General features: G+C 43.6%; 1 protein-coding gene across 1 annotated transcript in view; it reads left to right on the top strand.

The window, feature by feature from the left end:
• The window catches only part of LOC121316625 (tetratricopeptide repeat protein 7A-like), a 118,625-nt gene that overhangs the window by 31,068 nt on the left and 63,128 nt on the right, over window positions 1-24,429 (top strand). The window contains 5 exon segments of the mRNA XM_041251666.1: window positions 2,464-2,568; window positions 3,995-4,112; window positions 5,903-5,960; window positions 7,674-7,746; window positions 9,007-9,167. Of these exon segments, the coding sequence (XP_041107600.1) occupies window positions 2,464-2,568; window positions 3,995-4,112; window positions 5,903-5,960; window positions 7,674-7,746; window positions 9,007-9,167 (515 nt within the window).

Below are 24,429 nucleotides of genomic sequence, written 5' to 3' on the forward strand. Positions count from 1 at the left end.
TCTGCTGGTCTCTGCTTGGTTCTGATTCAGTGCTGCACTCATTACATACACATTGTTGACTAGAATCAAGTCTTCTGGTAGACATTACCTTGTTTTTTTTTATTTTGCCTTATTACACTAACCTTGCTAAAGATGTCAGGCATGATCTTATTCTGTTTAACTTTGTATTCAGTGCACCTAGTTTACCTGTGTGTCAGCAAAAGTTATCCACCCCCAAAATACATTCAGTTCAATTCAGTTCTTCTTCATCATCATCTTCTTTCATATTAAACTTAACCTGTAAGGTCCTTGAACTTCATTCCAGCCCCAGATATAAACTTGGTTTCAAGCGTGACTCAGCCATAATAAATGAGATGTCTGTGGGCTTCTCATATTTTATTAAATAACAGGACTGCAGCTTGGATGGGTGAATTGATTTATTCAGCCAGCCTAGTGTCTTGATACAGTGAATTGATCAAATGTGTGGAAGTAGCCTGGGTCTTACACAGGGAATTGGGGGCATCCCTTTTGTAGACAGTCACATCTGTGCTGGTATAGCGGTCCTTTGTATTTGTGGAGCGCTCCTGCAAGATTCCTGATGAGCTCTCTGCAATGCGTCATGCCACTGAGCAACGGCAGCCAGCTCCCTCTCCTCTTCTGCAGTGGCTCTGTACACATCCCTGGATTAAAAAGGCAGGTGCAATGCAGATCTGAAAAGGGAAGGCATAGGGAGGCAAAAGAAAGAGAGAGGAGAGATAGCTGGAACAGGACCATCAGTCTGTGTTATGGTTTTCTTGATCAAACCCAGCTCACACCTTTCATATCACTTGTGTACATCGCTGTCTACTCTCAAAGTCTCTTTCAATATTGCCCTTATCATGCACCTCAGTATGGTACAGTATTAATACCCCACCTCCCCCTGATTATGCATCACACACACTGCAGAATTGTGTTCCATGCAAAGGGTTTTGAAGAACACACTGAACACAAGCTTGTTAAAATGGACCTGTTCAGGATAACTCCTCATTTAGCACTAGCATTTGCACCATGCTGGGCTCATAGCATACTGTTTTAGACAGAAGAGTGAAAAATAAGTAACCTTTATTTTAAAATATAAATAAAAAGCATACTCACTCCAAAATGCCTAAGGGGCAAAGTACAAAATTAAATCAGTGTGAGAAACATTACTCACACACGATGACCTATTTTGTTTTGGGTTAAAAAAAAAAAAATTTTTGGAGCACATTAAGTAAGAGTGCTGGTGCTTCCTCCTTTGAATGAAATATTTCCTTGGCAGAGTTTGAAAATTCTGTTTTCTCCTGCTTTGGTAAAGAAATTCCACACATATATTTAGCAGCGTGATGTGTGCAGAGTCTTGAAAACACACGAGATGTTGTGTATATTTCACTAAGTTTTATTTACAGCAGAAAATCAAAACAAAATCTATCTCCTTTTGGAGAACTAAATACATGTTTTGATTGTCCCTACCTACCACAGGTTAACATATCTTCCTCCCGTCACACATAGTGTATCCAACTAGTATAGAAACATATATATATATATATATATATATATATATATATATATATATATATATATATATAGACACACACACACACATACATTGTGACGTGCATCAATGGTCACTGACTGATAGCTCGGCTCAGTTCACTTGCTAGTTCCTGAGATTGATTTCAACCAAGTCACGCAGATATAGGTTAAGGCCTTTTTAGCTAGATACATTTATTTTTTTATTTAAATTAAAGGTGAATAGAACTACTAAAATGCATCTAAGCTGCCTGTGCTGTCCTGCAGCAGCAGAACTGGGACAGAGAAACCTCATCCGGTATATTCCTTTAGTTCATTGTTCTGTTCTTGCTTAGACTCTGTGATGCAGGCTAGATCAACCAAAGTGTCTTTATATTACTAAGCACCAGCACCATCTAGTGCATAGGATGTGTATTGCCAGCAAAACAAAAGGAAACATGATCCAAAGAGACTGACCACGATGGCGCTGGCTCTTCTATAAAGACACTTTGGCCGATCTAGCCTGTGTTACATATATCTGTAGCAGCAACTAGAACTGAAGAGCAGCTCCTGGATTCAGGGAGGAGCACCTTAACAGACTTACCAAAATAAAAAAAATAAAAAATAAAATAAAAACAAGTACAATATTGGAACAATTGCAATGAGGACTATTTACAGTATAATCGTAAATCTCGAAAAACTACTATTTTTGTATTACTTTAGTATAAATACAAGTTAATTTGATGTTGTTTTTGTCTGACACAAATTTGCCCGTTTTCTCATTGGAAATAGTGATATTTTGAAATTTACCTGTCCTGGTCACAAAAGCAAAGTTTGTGGGGAATAATAGCCATTTTCTATACTTTTGAGGCATAAGCAATTAGAAAATAACACTTAATACCCAGGAACAAAAATTGTGTTACATAGTGTAATGAACCTTTTCTCCTGTCTGTCAAGTCGGCGAGCGCAGTGTCTGTGTTCCGGGAGTGCTCTAAGCTGCTACCGACTGACCCCACCATCCCCCTCCTCGCTGCGTAGGTCTGCATCGGACAGCTGCATTGGGTGAGTGAGCGAGAGAGAGAGTGGACTGATGTCAAATCTGTTCCATAATGCATGAAGCATGCCTCGTTAGCAGGACTGAAGTGCTGCAGTTTAGCGACCGCATGGGGGGAGCAGGGGAAGGAGGCAGGGGGATAATTCGAACAAGGCAGCTTTCTGCAGCAGAGTTACGAGGCTTAAAACCACCTTCTTATTTATCTCCATTTTAAATTCTCAGATACACTGAGGAAGGCTTCTAGCCGCAAAGTGTCTGCGCTTGTAGGCTTCTAGCTGCAAAGTGTCTGCGCTTGTATGTCTGCCGTAAACATGCAGTATTTACTCTTTGACCAAAGCACCTGAAGTGAATGCTGTGAACGGAATCCATTTGATAATGTATTAAGCCCACCTGTCTCGTTTGCCCAGGTAAAGGCCCTTGTTCTCTGTTGTCATATCCCCTAATGCTGTCATGACCCTGTGTGCATCAGCGCCTGCTAGTTAAACATCTGTTTGTGTGTTTGGAGAGAGATCTGGAGCAGCTGGGGATTAACGCACAGCCTGCCCGGCCCACCTTTCCACACCCTGTACTGTGCTGTGTGTCTCTGGATTAGCAATCTTAAGGATCAGTGGCTTGCTGTTCAAGAAATATGACCAAACCTGTCATTGTAATACTGAACATTTAAAACACAAACTGTTCTTGTAATGATCTGAACAGAATTGGAACATTCATTTCTGTCACATTTTATACCAATTGAAGAAACCCATTAAAATTTTTACTAATATAAAAAATATTTCATTCATTATGCATAATATAAGGATGATGTGTCAATAAGGTCAGCTGGCTCCTGAACCCTATCCCTATTAGTTCCCAGTGTCTTTCACTTAGGACCCTTTGTGACACTGAAGTTAACAGTTTGATGTGTGTTTCAAGCTTGTTAGGGCTCACATCCTCTGATCTGATGTTGTATTCACTGCCCTCTGATGCGTGGTGCTGGCATGCTTGTTTCCCTGGCTCAAGGACATGGGCAGCTGGAACGGGAGTGAGTTCCAACACAGGCCCTTGTAAAGATGTCTGTAGCCCTGAGTCCAGCAGCTTCACAATCCTACACCAATTTGAACTTATAATACGGGTAGGCCACACAATAAGCTTGCTGAACGCAAAATACAGCTTTTTTAGCGGGCAGGCAGAAAAAGAGCATCGGCAGGCATACAGTCCAGAATAGCTCAGTCTAGAATTCAGACAGACAGCATGGAACAGGTGGTAACAGAAGAGTGCAGGAACAGGCTTATTCCCAGGAACAGGATGCTTAGCCTGTTGATTGACAACTCACTGTCCTTCCTCGGAACAGAATGGACAGTCTTAACACCCTTATTTATTATTAACTTACCTGAGTCCTGAAGGGGTTGTGTGGTGCTGGTCTAGATCCAGATGTTCTGTCATCTTTTCACACAGCTGGAGGAAGGAGAGGTTTTTTCCAGAATGGTGGTTGACATGGCTGAGGAAGCTGGAGAATTCCTGGCCAAGGGACACCTGGCTCTGGGACTCTGCTATAGTCTGCAGGCCTCGGATGGTAAGGGCTTTGAGCTGCCTGTCTGTTTATCCAGAGAAACAATGTGCTGTAAGTTAGTGCACTGTGCGGATGACCCAGCCTCTCATGGGAGAATAATGTCTTCTCATGAACTTTAGAAGGGCAGCTGGAATGATGTCCTGGAATGCTCTGAAATGCTCTGAAATCTGGCGTTGTGGTTGGCTGAGAGCGTCGCTTGTCAAGTCCTGTGCCTCTGCCAGTGCCCCTCTCCTGCCAGTGAGGACCTTACTCACTTATATAAAAAATTACAGCATGCACATTATGAATGAATATTAAATGCATCATTTGAAATACGAGTCAAATGTTTTTTTTAATTTTGTTTTATTCCTAAACAAAATGAATTGCTGCTTATTTCTAAATTAATTGAAAAATAATGAAATCACATCTTATCACAAGGTGAGACACCTGTGATGTTGACAACACTATGTAACACAATTGTTCCTGGGTAGTAAGTGTTATTTCCTAATTGCTTATGCCTCAAAAGTATAGAAAATGGCTATTATTCCCCACAAACTTTGCTTTTGTGACCAGGAGAGTGATATTTCAAAATATCACTATTTCCAATGGGAAAATGGGCAAATGTGTGTCTTTTCGTTCACATAAAGTCAGAAAAAAACAACATATGAATCCAAATTAACATATATTTATACTAAAGTAATGCAAAGATGACCACAAAAGATTTAGAAGTGAGTAGTTTTTCGAGATTTACAATTATACTGTATTTACAAGCAATTAGGAAATAACACTTACTACCCAGGAACAAAAAAAAAAATGTTTTTTTGTTACACAGTACAATCCAACTTTACCAGAGCAGGCTGAGAAACCACAGGAGACTCCAACAGCACCTCGAGAGCTCAGTGTGGTTTACGAAATTTACACAAGTCACAGCGTAATCATGTAATCACTGCACTATGCAAACCTGTCTTGTTCAGAAAAGTGATCTCTGTTCATAATTTAAAAATACTGTATCCCAATTAAACAAAGTGACGTCCCAATTAAACGACATAAATAACATTGGGAATAATTGACTCCCAGAGTTCTGTCCCATTTAGAAATCCCGCTTATCAGTGTCCTGATTAAGTGTTGCCAACTGTAATGTTTCAAGGTGTTTCAGGACTTGTAATAAACTCGGTACACAGCCCAATTCAAAGACATTATTACCAGGTCAGGAGGAAGTGTGGCAGTACAGAACTGTACCGAGCTCTTTGAGGCAGTCCTTGTGTATGATTATAGCTTCTGTAATGTGCAATTCGGCTGTTTTCCAAGATCCCTGTGTGAAGGTGTTATGGTGCAGCAGCAACATTATTATTGCCAATGAGGAGTCTGTTCCCCAGTGAGTCTGAATGACTTGAATTTGATGGTAAGTGTAGCACTGTCTCTTCTGAGAAGGTGTGGTATCACCGTATCTCTAGAAGAGAACACTTATTACCAGACCCAACCGCAGGTGAAACTGCACAACAGCATAAAGATTTCAGTAACAGTTTGGAAATGTATCATTAAATACCTTTCCTCAGGGGTGCATTTCTAAACAAGGTGATTATAATTAAGGAAGCGGGATGGCGTTTTTATTTATTCATTCAATTCACGTAACACAGGAAATCGCTTTTTCTCCATAAGGGTTATCATTTGGAAACTTGTTATTTCTGAATAGCTACTTTTCCCTAATATTTCATTTCTAATCTGTTTAACTTCCCAATGAGTGTGTTCTGTACTACTCTCCATCATTGCTTTTGCTCAAATTGTTAAATTGTTTTTTTTTTGTCTCTTTGCAGCTTCTCTTAAAGGTGATCAGGATAAACTAAACAGGAAGGCACTAGAGACTCTGAAGAGGTGAGTGACAAGAGCAAGCGCTGGAACAGGTCGCTGCCCTCGTCCCGTTTCACTCAGTATAAACAGTTTACCCAGCGCCAGCTAGTGATCTCAGGCCTTTGCTAGACAATAAACTGCTGTGTGTTACATGTTGCTGCCGAAAAATTGTTTAGCTGCAGTAAGAGCCACAAGGAATGATTGCAACTACAGTAAGAAGATAAGGGTACTGTGAAACAAAACTAAGAAAAGCTAAGAAAAGGTCATTTTAATCAGCAGCATCCCTTGTGAAAGTCTACCACGGTATTTGTGCACAGAATTTTTGTACAGTATTTTTGTAGCTTGAACATGCTTTTCCCATGTTTATACTGTGTGTTTCTCAGTGCTTTCCTATGCTTTACAATACCTCTCTGTGCTTTACAATGCTTCCCTATGCTTTACCAGACCTCTCTGTGCTTTACAGTGCTTCCGTATGCTTTACCAGACCTCTCTGTGCTTTACCATGCTTCCCTATGCTTTACCGTACCTCTCAGTTCTTTACAATGCTTCCCTATTCTTTACCATCCCTCTCTGTGCTTTAGAGTGTTTCTCTATGCTTTACCATACCTCTGTACTTTACAATGCTTCCCTATGCTTTACCATACCTATGTGCTTTACAATGCTTCTATGCTTTACCAGACTTCTCTGCTTTACAATGCTTTCCTATTCTTTACCACACCTCTCTGTGCTTTACACTGCTTCCCATTGCTTTACCAGACCTCTTTGTGCTTTACAATGCTTCACTATGCTTTACCACGCCTCTGTGCTTTACAATGCTTCCCTATGCTTTACCATGCCTGTGCTTTACAATGCTTCCCTATGCTTTACTATGCCTCTCTATGCTTTACAGTGCTTCCCTATGCTTTACCATGCCTCTCTATGCTTTACAATACTTCTCTATGCTTTACCATGCTTCTCTGTGCTTTACAATACTTCTCTATGCTTTACCAGACCTCTTTGTGCTTTACAATACTTCTCTATGCTTTACCATGCTGTCATTGAGCTTTATCGCACTTTCCTGTGCTTTTACTTTAGGAAACATTTATAAGGAATTCCCATTAGCTCCCCTCTGGAAAGTTAGACCTTTGTTATAAAAAGGGTAATAGGATGTAAAAACAGTTGTTGTACAGGCTTGGTATTTTTAAAATCATCTACAATGTTTCTGATAAGTAAGCTGCTGTTTAAGGTTATTTTAAGAGCAGGTTTTATCAATGACTGGCTCGTGGAATTATTATCACTTTCAGACCACAGTGTCTTGTTTTACAATGTCTGCAGTCAACAACAGTTAAAAGCAATGGACTGTTAGGGACCAGGTGAAATAGCATTCCAGGATAATGAAAGAGAAAAGGTGATCACATATTCAACTTTGCAGAAGCGAAAAAAAGGACTATAGAATTAAAGATACAGTCCCTATAAATTATTAATATTAGTTCTAGCAAGAAATTCTTCAAGAGTGTGTGCAAGAACCACAGCTTATTACACCAGGGAAGCTGTAAAAACATTCCTGTTGACGTCCAGTGGGCATGCGTCATTTTAAACATCCACTCACTGCAGCCGCATGGGCCTATTCAAGGTAATGTCTTTGGGTCTGTAGTTGTTTTATTCAGTGCTATTTATTGAGGCTGTCTGTTATAACCAGTAGCATGCAGTCTCTATACACACTCCTAGATGACAATGTGTTTTCTCCACTGGTTTCAGAGCCCACCAGCTGGACCCAGACAACCCTCAGATATCCCTGTATCTGTCTCTGCAGCTCGCTGTGGTTAGACAGGTGAGTCTCTGCAGCTTGCTCTGGTCAGACAGGTGAGTCTGCAGCTCTCTGGTCAGACAGGTGAGTCTGGAGCTCTCTGGTCAGACAGGTGAGTCTGCAGCTCTCTGGTCAGACAGGTTAGTCTCTGCAGCTCGCTCTGGTTAGACAGGTGAGTCTGCAGTTCTTTGGTCAGACAGGTGAGTCTGGAGCTCTCTGGTCAGACAGGTGAGTCTGCAGCTCTCTGGTCAGACAGGTTAGTCTCTGCAGCTCGCTCTGGTTAGACAGGTGAGTCTGGAGCTCTCTGGTCAGACAGGTGAGTCTGGAGCTCTCTGGTCAGACAGGTGAGTCTCTGAGGCCATTCCCAGACATAAACACAGCAGATACTGGTTATACAACTCACTGTAAATCTACTTACCAGCCTTTAGAACGAATCTCCTGTGAGGGTGGAGCTCCACACATTGACATCAAGTATTTATTATAGTCATTGTTTTGACAGTTTTGTTGTGTGCATTTATTAAATAATGTAACAAAAGAGTCTGAAACTTCAGAACTCTCCATCTGAAGACAAAACATTCTTCATGAAGGCACTAGACGAAACATCTGTCTGCATCTTACTTATTTATAAGATTTATCATCCTTATCTGTTAAACACTCGATAGTGCTACATTTACAAACACTAACAGAGAATACATTCAGGGATAAATGTTGGTCTCTCACTTAAAGGCATGGTCAAAACATTGAATTTGTTAGTATTTTTATACTGATAAGATTTAACAAAGTAGAAGCTCTGGTCATGTACAGCTATGGCCAAAAGTTTTGCATCACCCTATAGAATTAACTAATTATGCTTCTTAAAGTCGAATGAAAACTGAAGGATAGTGTTCCGTTAACATATTGAATTACACACCGCTTTGTAGTTTTTCATGTACTTAACAAAAAACTAACAAAAGTTGAAAAATGTGACATTTTGAAATGTAACATGCAATACTGTACTGTACTTAGGCTTCTGGTAGACTTTTGCTATATCCTTTTGTAGTTTATTTGACTGCATGAGTTTAAATGAAAGATTGAAATTAAGTTCATATAGGTTTTTTTTTTTTTAATTGTCTCAATCCTAAATTGATACACAACTTGTCACCACAGCTGTAGTTAATGTACCTGCATTTTGAATTGCATTTGATATGCGAAACAGATAATGAAGCCAGACAATGACCCTGGTTTAAAGAAGCCCAAGCTTGTGTGTAGGATGTTATAACACTCTCTCCTTGTGTCTGAGCCCAGATCTCTGATGCAATGGCGCCTCTGCAGCAGGCCCTGAAGGATGGGAAGGATGACTTGCACTGCCTGCACCTGCTGGCCTTGCTCTTCAGTGCACAGAAACACTACCAGCATGCCATAGACCTCATCAACATGGCCATCAGCGAGCACCCAGAGAACTTCAGGTACCTACACAACACGGCACAGAAACACTACCAGCACGCCATAGACCTCATCAGCATGGCCGTCAGCGAGCACCCAGAGAACTTCAGGTACCTACACAACACGGCACAGAAACACTACCAGCACGCCATAGACCTCATCAGCATGGCCGTCAGCGAGCACCCAGAGAACTTCAGGTACCTACACAACACGGCACAGAAACACTACCAGCACGCCACAGACCTCATCAACATGGCCGTCAGCGAGCACCCAGAGAACTTCAGGTACCTACACAACATGGCACGGGGCAGGCATTCAGCTAATGGTCTGTACTGGAAAATCTCCCTAAAATCCAGTAAAATTAAACATGGAAAAGCTAGAAACATTATTACTTCAGTTGCGTTTGACAAAAATGCCCTTTATTTAAGAATATGCACATCCCTGTTGTGGGATTCAGTGGAGATGGAAGTATATATTTGGATGTCACATGTCTAAAGAACTGCTAATTGAGATGAAGGTAAACTCTTTAGAACAAGTTATTTAGAGTATCAGAATCTGGATGGATATGGAGACACCCTGTCTGTCTCGTCTGTCTGTCCATGTTTTAAAAATGTTACAGTTTTGAGATGATGGCATTGCTGTATCTTGAGATTGACTCCTGAGTCAATAAAGCCAGAGACTGAAGGTTGAGCAATGTCATTATCATTATCTATATATTTTTTTTATTTATCTGTTTGTCTGAAATAATCACTGTAGTTCACAGACAGGGTTAACTTTTTGAGAGCAGGGCTCAAGCGACCCTGCGAAGCGCTTCATCCCTAAGCAGTGGTGTAAGAAAAGGTGTCATTAATTAGTGTCATCTTTCAGCCATGCTGTGTTCCGTTATTCAGTTTATAACAGAATGTCTGACCTCTATAGAACGCAGTGGGAGAGCAGCGTCCGCTTGTTGTATAGTAAGAAATAACGGGAAAAGTGTATTGCAGTATAGTATTACTATCTATATATAAACTAAAGTTTGACCCTTTTTAAGAAGATTTTCTCCACTGTAAAGTAAACAGGGATAAGAAAGAAACTTGACTGTCAACTTGTAATGAACAAAGTCAAGAGTGGGCGTTTAATTATAGGTCTGGTGCAATACTAATGCCCCATAAAAAGAGCTTGATTGTTAATCAGCTAAAATGCCAGTGTTCACTGGTTCATTAAAATCTCTTTGAAGAGTAACATCAGCAGCGTTCAAACAGATTTGAGTAGCCGCAGAAACTTGTCTCATAGCACTTATCTTCCAAGCTCATTTGCTCTCTGTATTTTATTTCCCTGTGTTCCCTCACAATACAACATGTATTCCACATATACTGCAATCGTCTGGCCTCACTGAGCCCGAGAAGCGCTAACTTATTGTCTTGTCTTGGGTAAGGCGGTCCAAGTGCCATACCGTTGCATACCATGTTAACCTTCACAATGGATTCATGTAATCTCCCATTGTATGTGTCTACCAGTTTGCGAGAAGGCTGTTTATGATTTATTAAAAACAAAAACTGCTCATTTAAAATCATTTTAAAGTAACTTACTGGGATTATCAGACGAGGATTAATACCGCTTTTTAAATTCTTCAGTGCCTTACTGATATTCCCCCATCCTAGCATTGCTGTCAGCCAGCACTGTAAAAACTGAATTTAAATACAATGCCTCAAGTACATTTAAGCTGATGAGAAGCGTTCAGACAGGCAATCAGCATTTAGTGCACAAACCCTTTTTTTTCCATGGTATAATCATAGTTAAGTGGTTGATGCGATCCAGTGCTGTAAAATGCTCTAAAACTGTCCAGCTTTGGGTATAAAGTTCATAGTATAAAGTGATCAGGTCAACCTCTAATATGTGCACCAATCCCATATCCTGGGGTGCTCTTTCTGTAAAGTAGTTAAGGTGGAACATTATTGAGCAGACACATTCATTTCCTAAAACTTTAGGAATTTAGCCTCATGTCAGTAAGCTAAAGCATTATCGTCCCACACTGTACCTGTGTTGTAATTGCACTGTATCTGAACCAGGCAGTCTGCCCTTCAGAGCCCATTCTTTGCTATTTTCTCTGCTGGCTTGTTGTTTTTCAAGAGCAGCACAGCGGCCGGTACTTTATTATATCCAGATGTGTAGGATCTCATAGGAAAGTATTTCAGACAGGAAGTCAAGTGCATATTCAGGCCCTGGTATTTCAAACAGGGCATCTCCGCTACTTTATTTTCTTGTTTTAATCTCTTGGTGTCTTTCCAAGGGGGGCCTGGCTGCACTGAGGCACCACTGGAAACAGTCTGATCTTTGACCTCATATAGTAGTTTATGATGTCATCTGAAAAGCCTCACTGAAACGTTATAAATAGTTCCATTAGTGAATGTGAATGTGGAGGCTGGGTTCATGACTCCTAATTTAAACTACGATTCATTTAACTGTTTGGCCCCTTCTGGTGCATCTTGACATGCAGACTGGATTAAAATGTTTGTTTAAGAGTTTTACAATCAAGTAACTATTAGTTGTAAATATGTGTGCACCCCAGCATCTCTGACTGTCATTGTTAGTCTCTCTTTGTAGATTTGTATTCTTTCAAAATATATTAAACCGACATGGACCATATTATGTATAAAACCACCATTTAGATCCTTCTTCTTCTTCCAAATGACAGACAGTAGAAGGTATCCTTATTATAAAACTGAATAAGGATTACATCTTTCAATAGTTGCCTTGTCATCATATGACAGCAGCTTGCCCCTGAACAGTGAGTAGGAGGGGTAGTGCTGAAGGAGTAAGTGTTAGCCAGCGCTATGAACAGTGAGTAGGAGGGGTAGTGCTGAAGGAGTAAGTGTTAGCCAGCGCTATGAACAGTGAGTAGGAGGGGTAGTGCTGAAGGAGTAGGTGTTAGCCAGAGCTATGAACAGTGAGTAGGAGGGGTAGTGCTGAAGGAGTAGGTGTTAGCCAGAGCTATGAACAGTGAGTAGGAGGGGTAGTGCTGAAGGAGTAGGTGTTAGCCAGCGCTATGAACAGTGAGTAGGAGGGGTAGTGCTGAAGGAGCTGGTGTTAGCCAGCGCTATGAACAGTGAGTAGGAGGGGTAGTGCTGAAGGAGTAGGTGTTAGCCAACGCTATAAACAGTGAGTAGGAGGGGTAGTGCTGAAGGAGTAGGTGTTAGCCAGCGCTATGAACAGTGAGTAGGAGGGGTAGTGCTGAAGGAGTAGGTGTTAGCCAGCGCTATGAACAGTGAGTAGGAGGGGTAGTGCTGAAGGAGTAGGTGTTAGCCAGTGCTATGAACAGTGCATGCTGTCCTGCACAGCATAGCTTCTCAGTCGGGGGTGCTTTTCCACTCTTCAGTTGTGCTGTGTTGTTCACTGCCACCAGGGGTCAGTGTTGAGCTCCAGTGCGGGAGAGGCAGGTCTTCTTGCTCAGCACCTTGTTGGCTGTTAGCCGCAGACTGCAGTGAAAAGACCAAGCGGGGAAACCTGCTCAAAGCTGTATGCAGCACTGGCAGACTGCCAGAGTAGAAGAGGAGAAAGGAGCTGTCAGCACATCAACCCCCACACCGCCTCTGAACCCCCCAAACCCCACCCCTGCAAATGTTGTGCTTGCAGTGTGACCTGCTGAGTATCAGGACCCACGGCTGTCGCTTGGCGGAGTGCTCCAAATCTCAATCTCCTTAATGACGAGGCTGCTGCAAGCAAAATCATCAGCTCCTCATAAAGCCTGCTCTAGACAGTGCTGTTGGACTAGAACTGCACCAGAAAAACCCTGACCTAAGGCTGACACATGAGAGACAGACCCGAGTTATTTATTAATCAGCAGATTCTATTTAAAGAGACACAGCATGGCTATATAGCAGATCTTGTGTCTGGTAATATATAGCTTTTCTTGTTTTGAAATCAACACATACCTGTCGATACTTCTTAAAGTCGACTCCGAGTGTGAATATGAGTGGCAGCCCACCCCTGTGTTCATGTAACCCTATGGAGTTTACCCAAGAAAAAACACATATGCTAAAACTGAAGAGCCAGAGGATAGAGGGTGGACCTTTAACTGGAATCTCCACACCAGTAATAGAGGGTAGCCATCAGCGCATGGAGAAAGTGTTTGTTTTTTAATACATTGTGGTTGAATATCTGCAATACATGTGTACATGATAGACCAGAGCAACAACTGCTGCCGTTGCTTATTCATTTGGCAAGAGTAAAGACAAAGACCCAGGCATTGTATCTGCATTATTACAACAACAAAAACAGCAATATAAACAGTAGAATGCATTTTGGGAAACCTGCATAAAAAACTCTCTGTAATCAAGCTAAATGGGGCATTTACTAATTAGGGATTTCCTAGTTCAGAATAGGCCTGTGCCCTAGCACTGCGTCGTGTTTTTCACTGAGTGTCCCCTATCAGTGACTTTCACAGGGGATCCCCTGTCATTAAACCCCAACCCCCCCCCCCCCCCCCCCCCCCCCACCCCCCCCCGTACCTTTTATTTATATGTACCCGTTTCCTACCTCACGACGTCGTGACATAAGACTGATCCGTGACGTTTGAAACTTTTCGTACAACGATGTCTTGGTTGATACAGAAAGCCAGGGTTGGACTCCTTCTCTCTACAGCACTGCGGCTGGGTTTTATAGTGGTTTGCAGCAGTGGCACTGGCAGCGCTTCCCTGGAAAAAGCCTTTGTGGTTTCAGTCGCAGTTGCAGACTCTGGCTATCGAGGAACCTGCAGGGATTTCTGAGTTGCAGCCGAGCTGTGGGGGATTGCATTGACTGTAATAGTATGGTAGTAGAGCCAGCTCGGTCACACAAGCTGTCTGGAGCTAAAAAAAAAAAATAACTTTGAGCAGGATCTTCCTGGACCTGAGAATTGCAAATGAGCCCTCGTTCATTTTTAACTGGCATCTGTTTGTTAGATATTTTAGGAGTTGCTCCATGCTCATTAGAACAAGATCCTTGGAAGCACAAGAGGAGGCTCTTTGTTCTAATGGTTAGAATGCAGTAAAGGTAATTCCACTGGGTTTAATTAGGTTGGCAGATGAGGCATACTGTAATGTAGAAGTAGCCTTCATGGTGAGGAAATGAAAGAACAAGAAAGCTCTTTAGCATTTGGATATCGGGCCCCAATTCACAAAGCTTTAAAGAGTCTGTTCAGAGTGCTGTCAGTTTCTTTACCAGCACTGCAGGGCAGTTTGATCACATGCAACAATTTTGAGTTTGTAATTCTGATGTGTTTGGGAATTATTTTCTTTTGTATCGGTTGTGTAGGTGGCAGTGAGACCGTGGTTGATTTGCAGGCAGTTTTCAGTTAAAATACAGGACAAAAAATGTTGAGACAGTTATCTAAAACATGCTTTCATTTCATTAAGTGGGAGAAACATCACTTCATCACATAACCTGTGAGAGGCTAAGTGAAGTAGCCGTGTAACAGAGCAAGTAGCTATGGCGTACCACAGGGAGTCTTGCTACAGGGATACACAACACTGGCCAGTTACTCAAGCAAGCTTCTACAGAGCAAAACAATGGCATCATTTGTCATTGAGTAGCAACCCAACCCAGCAGCACAGTGAAAGGGTGTCAGTGTTTGTTTATCTATTCATTTATAACCATCGTGACCAAAACAGCTGGGCCCTCCAGGCACACAATGCCACTACACAGACATAATCCTCCTGACAACACAACACCACTACACAGACATAACATTCCTGACAACACAACACCACTACACAGACATAATCCTCCTGACAACACAACACCACTACACAGACATAACCCTCCTGACAACACAACACCACTACGCAGACATAACCCTCCTGACAACACAACACCACTACACAGACATAACCCTCCTGACAACACAACACCACTACACAGACATAACCCTCCTGACAACACAACACCACTACACAGACATAACCCTCCTGACAACACAACACCACTACACAGACATAACCCTCCTGACAACACAACACCACTACACAGACATAACATTCCTGACAACACAACACCACTACACAGACATAACACAACACAACGCCACTACACAGACATAACCCTCCTGACAACACAACGCCACTACACAGACATAACCCTCCTGACAACACAACACCACTACGCAGACATAACATTCCTGACAACACCACTACGCAGAAATAACATTCCTGACAACACCACTACACAGACATAATCGTCCTGACAACACAACGCCACTACACAGACATAATCCTCCTGACAACACAACGCCACTACACAGACATAACACCCCTGATAACACAACACCACTACACAGACATAACCCTCCTGACAACACAACACCACTACACAGACATAACCTTCCTGACAACACAACACCACTACATAGACAGAACCAGTGATAAGCTAACTCTGGGTAGTGCATTATATTTGAGGCGTCTGCCGATGGACCCTGCGTTATTGACACAAAGGTCCTTGGTTTCATGCCCGTGTGCAGTAGACCTGTGTGAGTTCTCACTGAGATGCCTGGGGGACTGATAACATGCCTGTATGGATTATCACAGATTCTGCATTGATGTTTCTTTGCAAAATAGGAGCTTCTTCAACCCCCACTCCTCTCCTTTCCCAGACTGTGATCACCCAATCAAGAGCTCTCCTCTGTAAAAGCAACTCCCACCCAGTTAGAGCTATCGGTCTCTCTGGAATCTCTGTAACCTTGGTAACAGGGAGGTATTGCTTTCAGAACCTTGCGCCTCAGGGGGCATGCAAGATTTTTTTTTTTTTCTTGTGCGATGGAATTCCTGTCTTGGCCTGATAGACTGTTGTGAACAAAAAATATATAAATAACTAACACAATAATTAAATAGATATAACTGAAATAGATATATAATATTTAAATAATTAATATATTGTATAACACATTTATTGACATTTCTGTTGAAATTCTGATTCAACTAGTTTCTAGAAAGAATACAATAATGCATTACTACTGCATTTTCTTTCTTTTAATGAAATATTCAGTTGTAGATCTTAATATGAAACCAAACACAAAGGTATGTCCCAATTACTGTCCCAAAACTTGTGTGTTTTTGTACTTAAAATAAAAGGTTAATTTTGCTTCTTTGTTCTGGGCACTCAAACATAATTTCAGCTGCGCTTTGACTCTGAATCATGTGTGAGTGCCATATTGGTGTCTTTAGGGAAACCTAATGTATTTAAATGAGCAGATCATGGAAGAAGAGGATGATTTGAGCATGATCTGATAATTGACATTCCATTTTTAGAGCTGCATTGTACAGTAAATATAACTTCCAACTGGGCTGTGGTAGGGAGAGGCAATGAGTAGGGGGCAGGGCAAAGCCCTGCTGTAAAATGTATTATTATTTAAAAAGGGAATGTATTATTTATGTTTATTTTAAAACGGGTGTTATGACTTGTTTTTTGTGTTTTTGATTTTAAAACACAAGGTATTATGATTTATTTCATTTATTGTTGGATTAGTATGGTTTAAGAATGTATTATTTTGTGTTTTTTTTTTTTAAATAACATTTTGTTGTGGTTGGCAGCAGGGATGGGAAGCCCCATCCACACACAAGTCGTGCAGAAGGTGACCATCTCCCAGTTTTAGGTGGGTGTTCAGGAAGTGGAGAACGAGAGAATTATTATATTAGAATTAACGAGAGAACAGAGAATCCACACAGAAAGTAAGAAAACGATTCCTACAGGCCCTGGAAGCTCCAGCACCAGACTTGTTTAGTTGGTGTCAGTTTTTTTTTTGTGTGTACAAGATTGGTTTTTGTTCAACCTTTTTATTTTATGCTCTGCTCTTTAGTAAAAATGGTGCCACAGTGTGCTTTGTACCCGAGTACCTGTCTGTGTTGTAGTTCCTGTTTCTGGTCTGACGTCACCGCCTGGCTACCCCGTCACAGGGGCACATTCAGGAACTGTGTTAACAACAAAAGTAAGAGATGGGTGTTTTGTGTTCACTGGAGTGTAGAGTGTTGTGAGCTGTGCCTGGTGAAGGGCAGTAATAAAGAGAGCCGGATTGGTTGTTAGCTTCTTTTCCAACAGCCTTCTGCAGTTTCCCTTCCTCCAGACCTCCAGCTCATGTGGGCGTAGCAAGCTGTCAGCACATCTTCTTACAGAGCTGTTTAAACTAAAAATGTAATCAGGCTGCAAAACGGGGAGGACATATTACATTAAACTGGGTCATTGGAAGACAATACCACTCAGAAATTAAAAATGCATGAGAGAAGAGAGAGCAGCAGAGAGGAGAGAGAGAGGAGAGAGGAGAAGAGAGAAGAGGGGAGAGAGGAGGAGAGCAGAGAGGAGAGAAAGGGGAGAGAGGAGAGGAGAGAGCAGAGAGAGGAGAGAGCAGAGAGAGGAGAGATGAGAGGGGAGCGAGGAGAGAGGAGAAAGCAGAGAGAGAGGGGAAAGAGTAGAAGAGAGAGCAGAGAGGATTAGAAAGAGAGGAGAGGGGAGAGAGAAGAGGGGAGACAGGAGAAGAGAGAACAGAGAGAGAGGAGAGATATAGGAGAAGAGAGAGGAGAAGAGAAGAGAGAACTGTAGAGTTGTTTAAACTAAAAATGTAACCAGGCTGCAAAACAGGGAGGACGTGTTACATTAAACTGGGTCATTGGAAGAAGATATTGCTCAGTAATTTAAAATGCATGAGGAGAGATGAAAGAGAAGAGCAAGAGGAGAGCAGATAGGGAAGAGCAGATAGGTAAGAGAGGAGAGGGGTTAAAGAGAGGAGAGGATAGGGAAGAGAGGAGAGGGGGTAAAGAGATAGTGAATTGAGAAGTTAAAATGGTTTGATTTATGGTGCAGTGAGGCACTACTGTACTACAATGCTGTGGGGGTTACACAGTATTGTGTTTATGTAACAGGTACAATGCATGGAAAATAAAGAAAGTGTAAGCTAAATAAAGACAGTGTAAGCCTAAATTAAACCACTGAATTCAAAAAATTACTTTTCTTCCATCAAGCTGCTTAGCAATGTGGGGTCATTTGAAACTGGATTTGAGCGAATGCAAGATAGATACAGAAAACCCCAGAAACATAAGTAATATTTGAGGCATTTTTAGTAGTTGCAGCCTTAACTAATTACAATAATCTCAATCCGTGTTTTGGTTGTTCTTTTAAGATGTTATGTACATTACTGTAGGCTAGTGTCCACTGGTTTCAGTAAAGACTAGAAATCTAAAAGGGAAAACCATGCATGGGTGGTGGATTAAAAGCCTGCAACGCTCTGCCTCCTAGTCCCTTATGCTATACTGTTACATACAAACGGCACACAGAAAAGAGGCTGAAACCTAACCACTTAAATAAAATAGTCTTTCCTTGTGTTGGAGTTAATTTCTAACAGCCTTGCCTCTATTGCTTTAACTGGGAGTCATAATAAAACACCAATTGCTAAACTAGCTGTAAAAAGCATATGCTGTATTAATAATAAAAGGCTTTTGAGGACTGTGAGAGTGTTCACTGTGGGTCTGTTAAGTGCGCCACAATTTATTTAGTGCAACCTGTAGAATAGGCTTGAGTGATGGTGCCTTTTAGTACAGGTGCAGGGGCCATATACCTGACGCTAAATGCATAGTAAACAAACACACTTGAGGTGTCCAAGGCGATTCGCTAAAATACATTAACAGATAGTTCGATAAAAAGCAAGGCAAATAATTATATAGAAACACGTTTGTCGCTGCTAGGGGCTCCATTATACTGCTGGTATTTAAACAGCAGCCTCTTGAACAGCAGGCTCTCCCTGGTGCAGCAGTTTCTTGACAGGGTCTAGCTTTTGTCTTCCAGTGTACAGAATTTAGGTGCAGTATCTTAGCTTAAATAAAGCAGAATTGTGGGATTCATTTAAAATAACAGTGCCTCGTATGGTTTTTTACATATTGTTGCTGACAAGTCATTGAAAAGACATTGAATTTATTAATCTTCTGAAGATTGTAGCAGGCAGCGTTGTGTGATGCATTGCTATTTTAGGTAGCGCTGAATTCTGAATTTATGTGAGATGATGCGGTGGAATGTGAGCTTGGAAAATAAAAAGCACTTGACCCTGCATTACAATGCTGAAGACACTCACTTAGATCAAAGGCTGAGATTAGTATATAACCCTAACTTTAATAACCGCCATAATGCATACAGCCCTCTGCTTCTCTTAGTAGATCAATGGCTTCACTCCCTCTTTGTGGCTCTCTCACACACACACAATCGAAGGTTAGCGTAACCACATCACACTGCCATGTGCCAGATGTGCCCAGGTCAAGGTACCCTTTGACATCGGAGCAGTTTCTTCAACCGCTGTGTCGAATCAGTAGGCCATCAGCAATCAGCATCAAAGAGCAGGGCGAGAGAGTTGGCATGTCTAAACGAGGCCTGTCAACTTCAACCACTCTGTCGAATCAGCAGATTGTCGCCTGAGAGCTGGCATGTCTAAATGGAGGCCTGTCAAGTGTCTCTACCAAGAAAGCACACTGGTGCCTTTTCACAGTGGATTGCTTTCCTTTTCAGAAATGACTGCTGTCAGGACTGATGCCTGACTTTGCCCTGGAGCAGGAAGTTCAGTACCACATTGCATTCAGGTCCATATTCAGTATGAGATAACGTTTCAGTCTTAGATAGAAGTACCTTCTAGCATTTCTAGCATGTGTTATCTTGTTAAAGGGGTTGTCTGCTACATTTGTATAATATCATTTTACTTCTTCACCTGTTTACTGTTCTGCAGTATGTGTGTACTTTCTGCTTACTGATGTTGCATTTCCTTCTGCACCTTAAAACCAGTCTGTAAAACTCCGCCTCACCTCGTCTAATACCAGTCCGGGCTGCAGCCGGTTCCATCTGCAATCCAATCTGCAACCAGACATTACAAACAAGTCAAAGCTGGACTGTATGCATCTCTTTTTTTTAATATATATTTTTTCTAATCATGAATTTAAAACCCCCCACCATATCATTCTCATTGGACCCTCAGTGCAAGTTGGAGAGATGGAGTTCTGTCAGCCCACAATGCTAACTAGGACCGAGTGAGTCCCAATTGAATCTGATCTTGATCTGCTGCTGATGGAAAAGAGCGAGTGCGATTTCAAAAAGCTGTCAAGTCAATCCCAGCAGCTGACGGAAAAGTAGCTGATCTAACAGAACTGCTTCGGAAAAAGACTTTTAAAAGCTGAATTACTGAAGTGAGGTGGTTTGAGATTGCTTTCAGATTTCCGAACTCACCGTTTCACGGTAATCAATCTCGAGAGGACGCAGTACTGCCATTTCCATTTTACACGCTCTCATTGAGAGATTGTGGCAAAGTGGCTGGTAAGGGGAACAGGTGTAGCGGTGATGCGGTGCCGGAGTGACAGGCAGACAACAGTAATCCAGTGAAAAGAGCTTTATTTCTTTTCCAGGTCTGGTGACCGTGAAATAAACAAATCCCTGGCGACACACAACAATGTGTAAAGCACGAGGATAACAATAAACAGCGCACTGTCCCAAACAAAACAAACAGACGGTCACCAGTCCTGGGTGAGTGCAGTCGTGATGGTGGTCAGTGCGAACAGTGGTGCTTTGGACAGTGCTGACCCTTGGCGACAGCTTCTGGAGTAGTGCTTTAACTGTCTGAGAAACACAGACAATTACGCAGACAAACGCAACAAGACACAACACGTAATTTCTCTTTAAAGCGAGAGCTCCTCTCTCGATCCTTCTCTCTCCAAACGTTAACCGAAACGAAGGAAAAGATCAGCGTTACCCTGGCTCCTATATGTACTCCCATTTGACATCTAGGTAAACGGTTGCAGCTGCCTTATTAGTTGCAGCTGCCCCTCGTTTACCTTTCAGGTCAATACGGTCTTACAACAGAGTCTTGCTTCTTTCCAGGCTGACCCACTTACCGGTCCCGGAAACGAACTGTCAGGCCAGCCCTTCCAGATACTTCTCCTCCCGTTCTTTAGCGCCCTCACAGGTCAGGAGAGAGATTTATCACCAGAGCTCATGATATTTCTGTCACAGAGATCTATAATGGATACTGTGGGTAATCTGTTTTTCATCTTGCAAATTTAAATGGTCCAGGTCAGACCCCAGCACCTATTATTCAGCTTGCACAGAAAAGTTCAGTGCCTAATTCTAGCAACTATCTTTTTCCTCTGGAGGCTGGGTTTGAATCCAGCTCAGGTCACCAGTGAAATTAATCTGGTTGTTTTTTTTTTTATGAGGTTAACATTTTAAATTAAATTAGAATCTGGTATCCCACAGGAGAAGCAGATTTTGGATTTTAGTGTGGCTATCCCAGATGGAAGGAAAATATATTTAAAGATATTTCAAATCTATTTCAGTTTGTTAAATGCAGCAATTTGCAACATGTTTTATGGCTAGTTTCACAGATCCCCATTAGCACTAATCTTGAACTACTCAATGATAATTTAGGTTAAGTAATTTGCGATTATAGCTAATTGGCGTTTGTGAAACTAGCTGCTTAACATACTTTTTAAATGCATTCTGGAGGATAAGTTCATAATATAATATCTGAATATATGTATAATATATGTATAATATATTTCTAAATATGAAGTAATATTCAAAGTAGATCTAAATACAGTATAGTAGGTGTTAAGTTAGAGGTTAGTGGTAGGGTTAGACATTCTAAATGTATATTCCTACTAATTGTAAACTGCAATCTTCAAAAGTCTTGAAAATCCTTAAATAGTTAACTTTAAACTAATCTGTAATACCTGAAACAAGAGACGTTTTTAAAACTGTTTGTGATTGGGACATAGCTGTGCTTGGTGGCTCTGTGTGTCGGGTGTGCTGTGCTTGGTGGCTCTGTGTGTCGGGTGTGCTGTGCTTGGTGGCTCTGTGTGTCGGGTGTGCTGTGGTTGGTGGCTCTGTGTGTCGGGTGTGCTGTGGTCGGTGGCTCTGTGTGTCGGGTGTGGTGGCTGGCTCTGTGTGTCGGGTGTGCTGTGGTTGGTGGCTCTGTGTGTCGGGTGTGCTGTGCTTGGTGGCTCTGTGTGTCGGGTGTGCTGTGCTTGGTGGCTCTGTGTGTCGGGTGTGCTGTGTTGGTGGCTCTGTGTGTCGGGTGTGCTGTGGTTGGTGGCTCTGTGTGTCGGGTGTGCTGTGGTTGGTGGCTCTGTGTGTCGGGTGTGCTGTGCTTGGTGGTGGCTCTGTGTGTCGGGTGTGCTGTGCTTGGTGGCTCTGTGTGTCGGGTGTGCTGTGCTTGGTGGCTCTGTGTGTCGTGCTGTGTGGCTCTGTGTGTCTGTGTGCTGTGCTTGGTGGCTCTGTGTGTCGGGTGTGCTGTGCTCTGGCTCTGTGTGTCGGGTGTGCTGTGTTTGGTGGCTCTGTGTGTCGGGTGTGCTGTGTTTGGTGGCTCTGTGTGTCGGGTGTGCTGTGCTGTGCTTGGTGGCTCTGTGTGTCGGGTGTGCTGTGGTTGGTGGCTCTGTGTGTCGGGTGTGCTGTGCTTGGTGGCTCTGTGTGTCGGGTGTGCTGTGCTTGCTGGTGGCTCTGTGTGTCGGGTGTGCTGTGTTTGGTGGCTCTGTGTGTCGGGTGTGCTGTGGTGTGGCTCTGTGTGTCGGGTGTGCTGTGCTGGCTCTGTGTGTCGGGTGTGCTGTGGTCGGTGGCTCTGTGTGTCGGGTGTGCTGTGGTTGGTGGCTCTGTGTGTCGGGTGTGCTGTGCTTGGCTCTGGTGGCTCTGTGTGTCGGGTGTGCTGTGCTTGGTGGCTCTGTGTGTCGGGTGTGCTGTGCTTGGTGGCTCTGTGTGTCGGGTGTGCTGTGCTTGGTGGCTCTGTGTGTCGGGTGTGCTGTGCTTGGTGGCTCTGTGTGTCGGGTGTGCTGTGCTTGGTGGCTCTGTGTGTCGGGTGTGCTGTGCTTGGTGGCTCTGTGTGTCGGGTGTGCTGTGCTTGGTGGCTCTGTGTGTCTGTGCTGTGTGGTGGCTCTGTGTGTCGGGTGTGCTGTGGTTGGTGGCTCTGTGTGTCGGGTGTGCTGTGCTTGGTGGCTCTGTGTGTCGGGTGTGCTGTGCTTGGTGGCTCTGTGTGTCGGGTGTGCTGTGCTTGGTGGCTCTGTGTGTCGGGTGTGCTGTGCTTGGTGGCTCTGTGTGTCGGGTGTGCTGTGCTGGTGGCTCTGTGTGTCGCTTGGTGGCTCTGTGTGTCGGGTGTGCTGTGCTTGGTGGCTGCTGTGCTGTGCTTGGTGGCTCTGTGTGTCGGGTGTGCTGTGGTTGGTGGCTCTGGTGGCTCTGTGTGTCGGGTGTGCTGTGCTTGGTGGCTCTGTGTGGCTGTGCTGTGTGTCTGTGGTGTGCTGTGCTTGGTGGCTCTGTGTGTCGGGTGTGCTGTGCTTGGTGGCTCTGTGTGTCGGGTGTGCTGTGCTTGGTGGCTCTGTGTGTCGGGTGTGCTGTGCTTGGTGGCTCTGTGTGTCGGGTGTGCTGTGCTTGGTGGCTCTGTGTGTCGGGTGTGCTGTGCTTGGTGGCTCTGTGTGTCGGGTGTGCTGTGCTTGGTGGCTCTGTGTGTCGGGTGTGCTGTGCTTGGTGGCTCTGTGTGTCGGGTGTGCTGTGCTTGGTGGCTCTGTGTGTCTGTGCTGTGCTTGGTGGCTCTGTGTGTCGGGTGTGTGTGCTTGGTGGCTCTGTGTGTCTGTGCTGTGCTTGGTGGCTCTGTGTGTCGGGTGTGCTGTGCTTGGTGGCTCTGTGTGTCGGGTGTGCTGTGGCTCTGGTGGCTCTGTGTGTCGGGTGTGCTGTGGTTGGTGGCTCTGTGTGTCGGGTGTGCTGTGCTTGGTGGCTCTGTGTGTCGGGTGTGCTGTGCTTGGTGGCTCTGTGTGTCGGGTGTGCTGTGGTTGGTGGCTCTGTGTGTCGGGTGTGCTGTGGTTGGTGGCTCTGTGTGTCGGGTGTGCTGTGGTTGGTGGCTCTGTGTGTCGGGTGTGCTGTGGTCGGTGGCTCTGTGTGTCGGGTGTGCTGTGCTGGCTCTGTGTGTCGGGTGTGCTGTGGTTGGTGGCTCTGTGTGTCGGGTGTGCTGTGCTTGGTGGCTCTGTGTGTCGGGTGTGCTGTGCTTGGTGGCTCTGTGTGTCGGGTGTGCTGTGCTTGGTGGCTCTGTGTGTCGGGTGTGCTGTGGTTGGTGGCTCTGTGTGTCGGGTGTGCTGTGCTTGGTGGCTCTGTGTGTCGGGTGTGCTGTGCTTGGTGGCTCTGTGTGTCGGGTGTGCTGTGCTTGGTGGCTCTGTGTGTCGGGTGTGCTGTGCTTGGTGGCTCTGTGTGTCGGGTGTGCTGTGCTTGGTGGCTCTGTGTGTCGGGTGTGCTGTGCTTGGTGGCTCTGTGTGTCAGGTGTGCTGTGCTTGGTGGCTC

This window comes from Polyodon spathula, chromosome 6 (assembly GCF_017654505.1).
Source record: "Polyodon spathula isolate WHYD16114869_AA chromosome 6, ASM1765450v1, whole genome shotgun sequence".
In the NCBI taxonomy this organism is placed as follows: Eukaryota; Metazoa; Chordata; class Actinopteri; order Acipenseriformes; family Polyodontidae; genus Polyodon; species Polyodon spathula.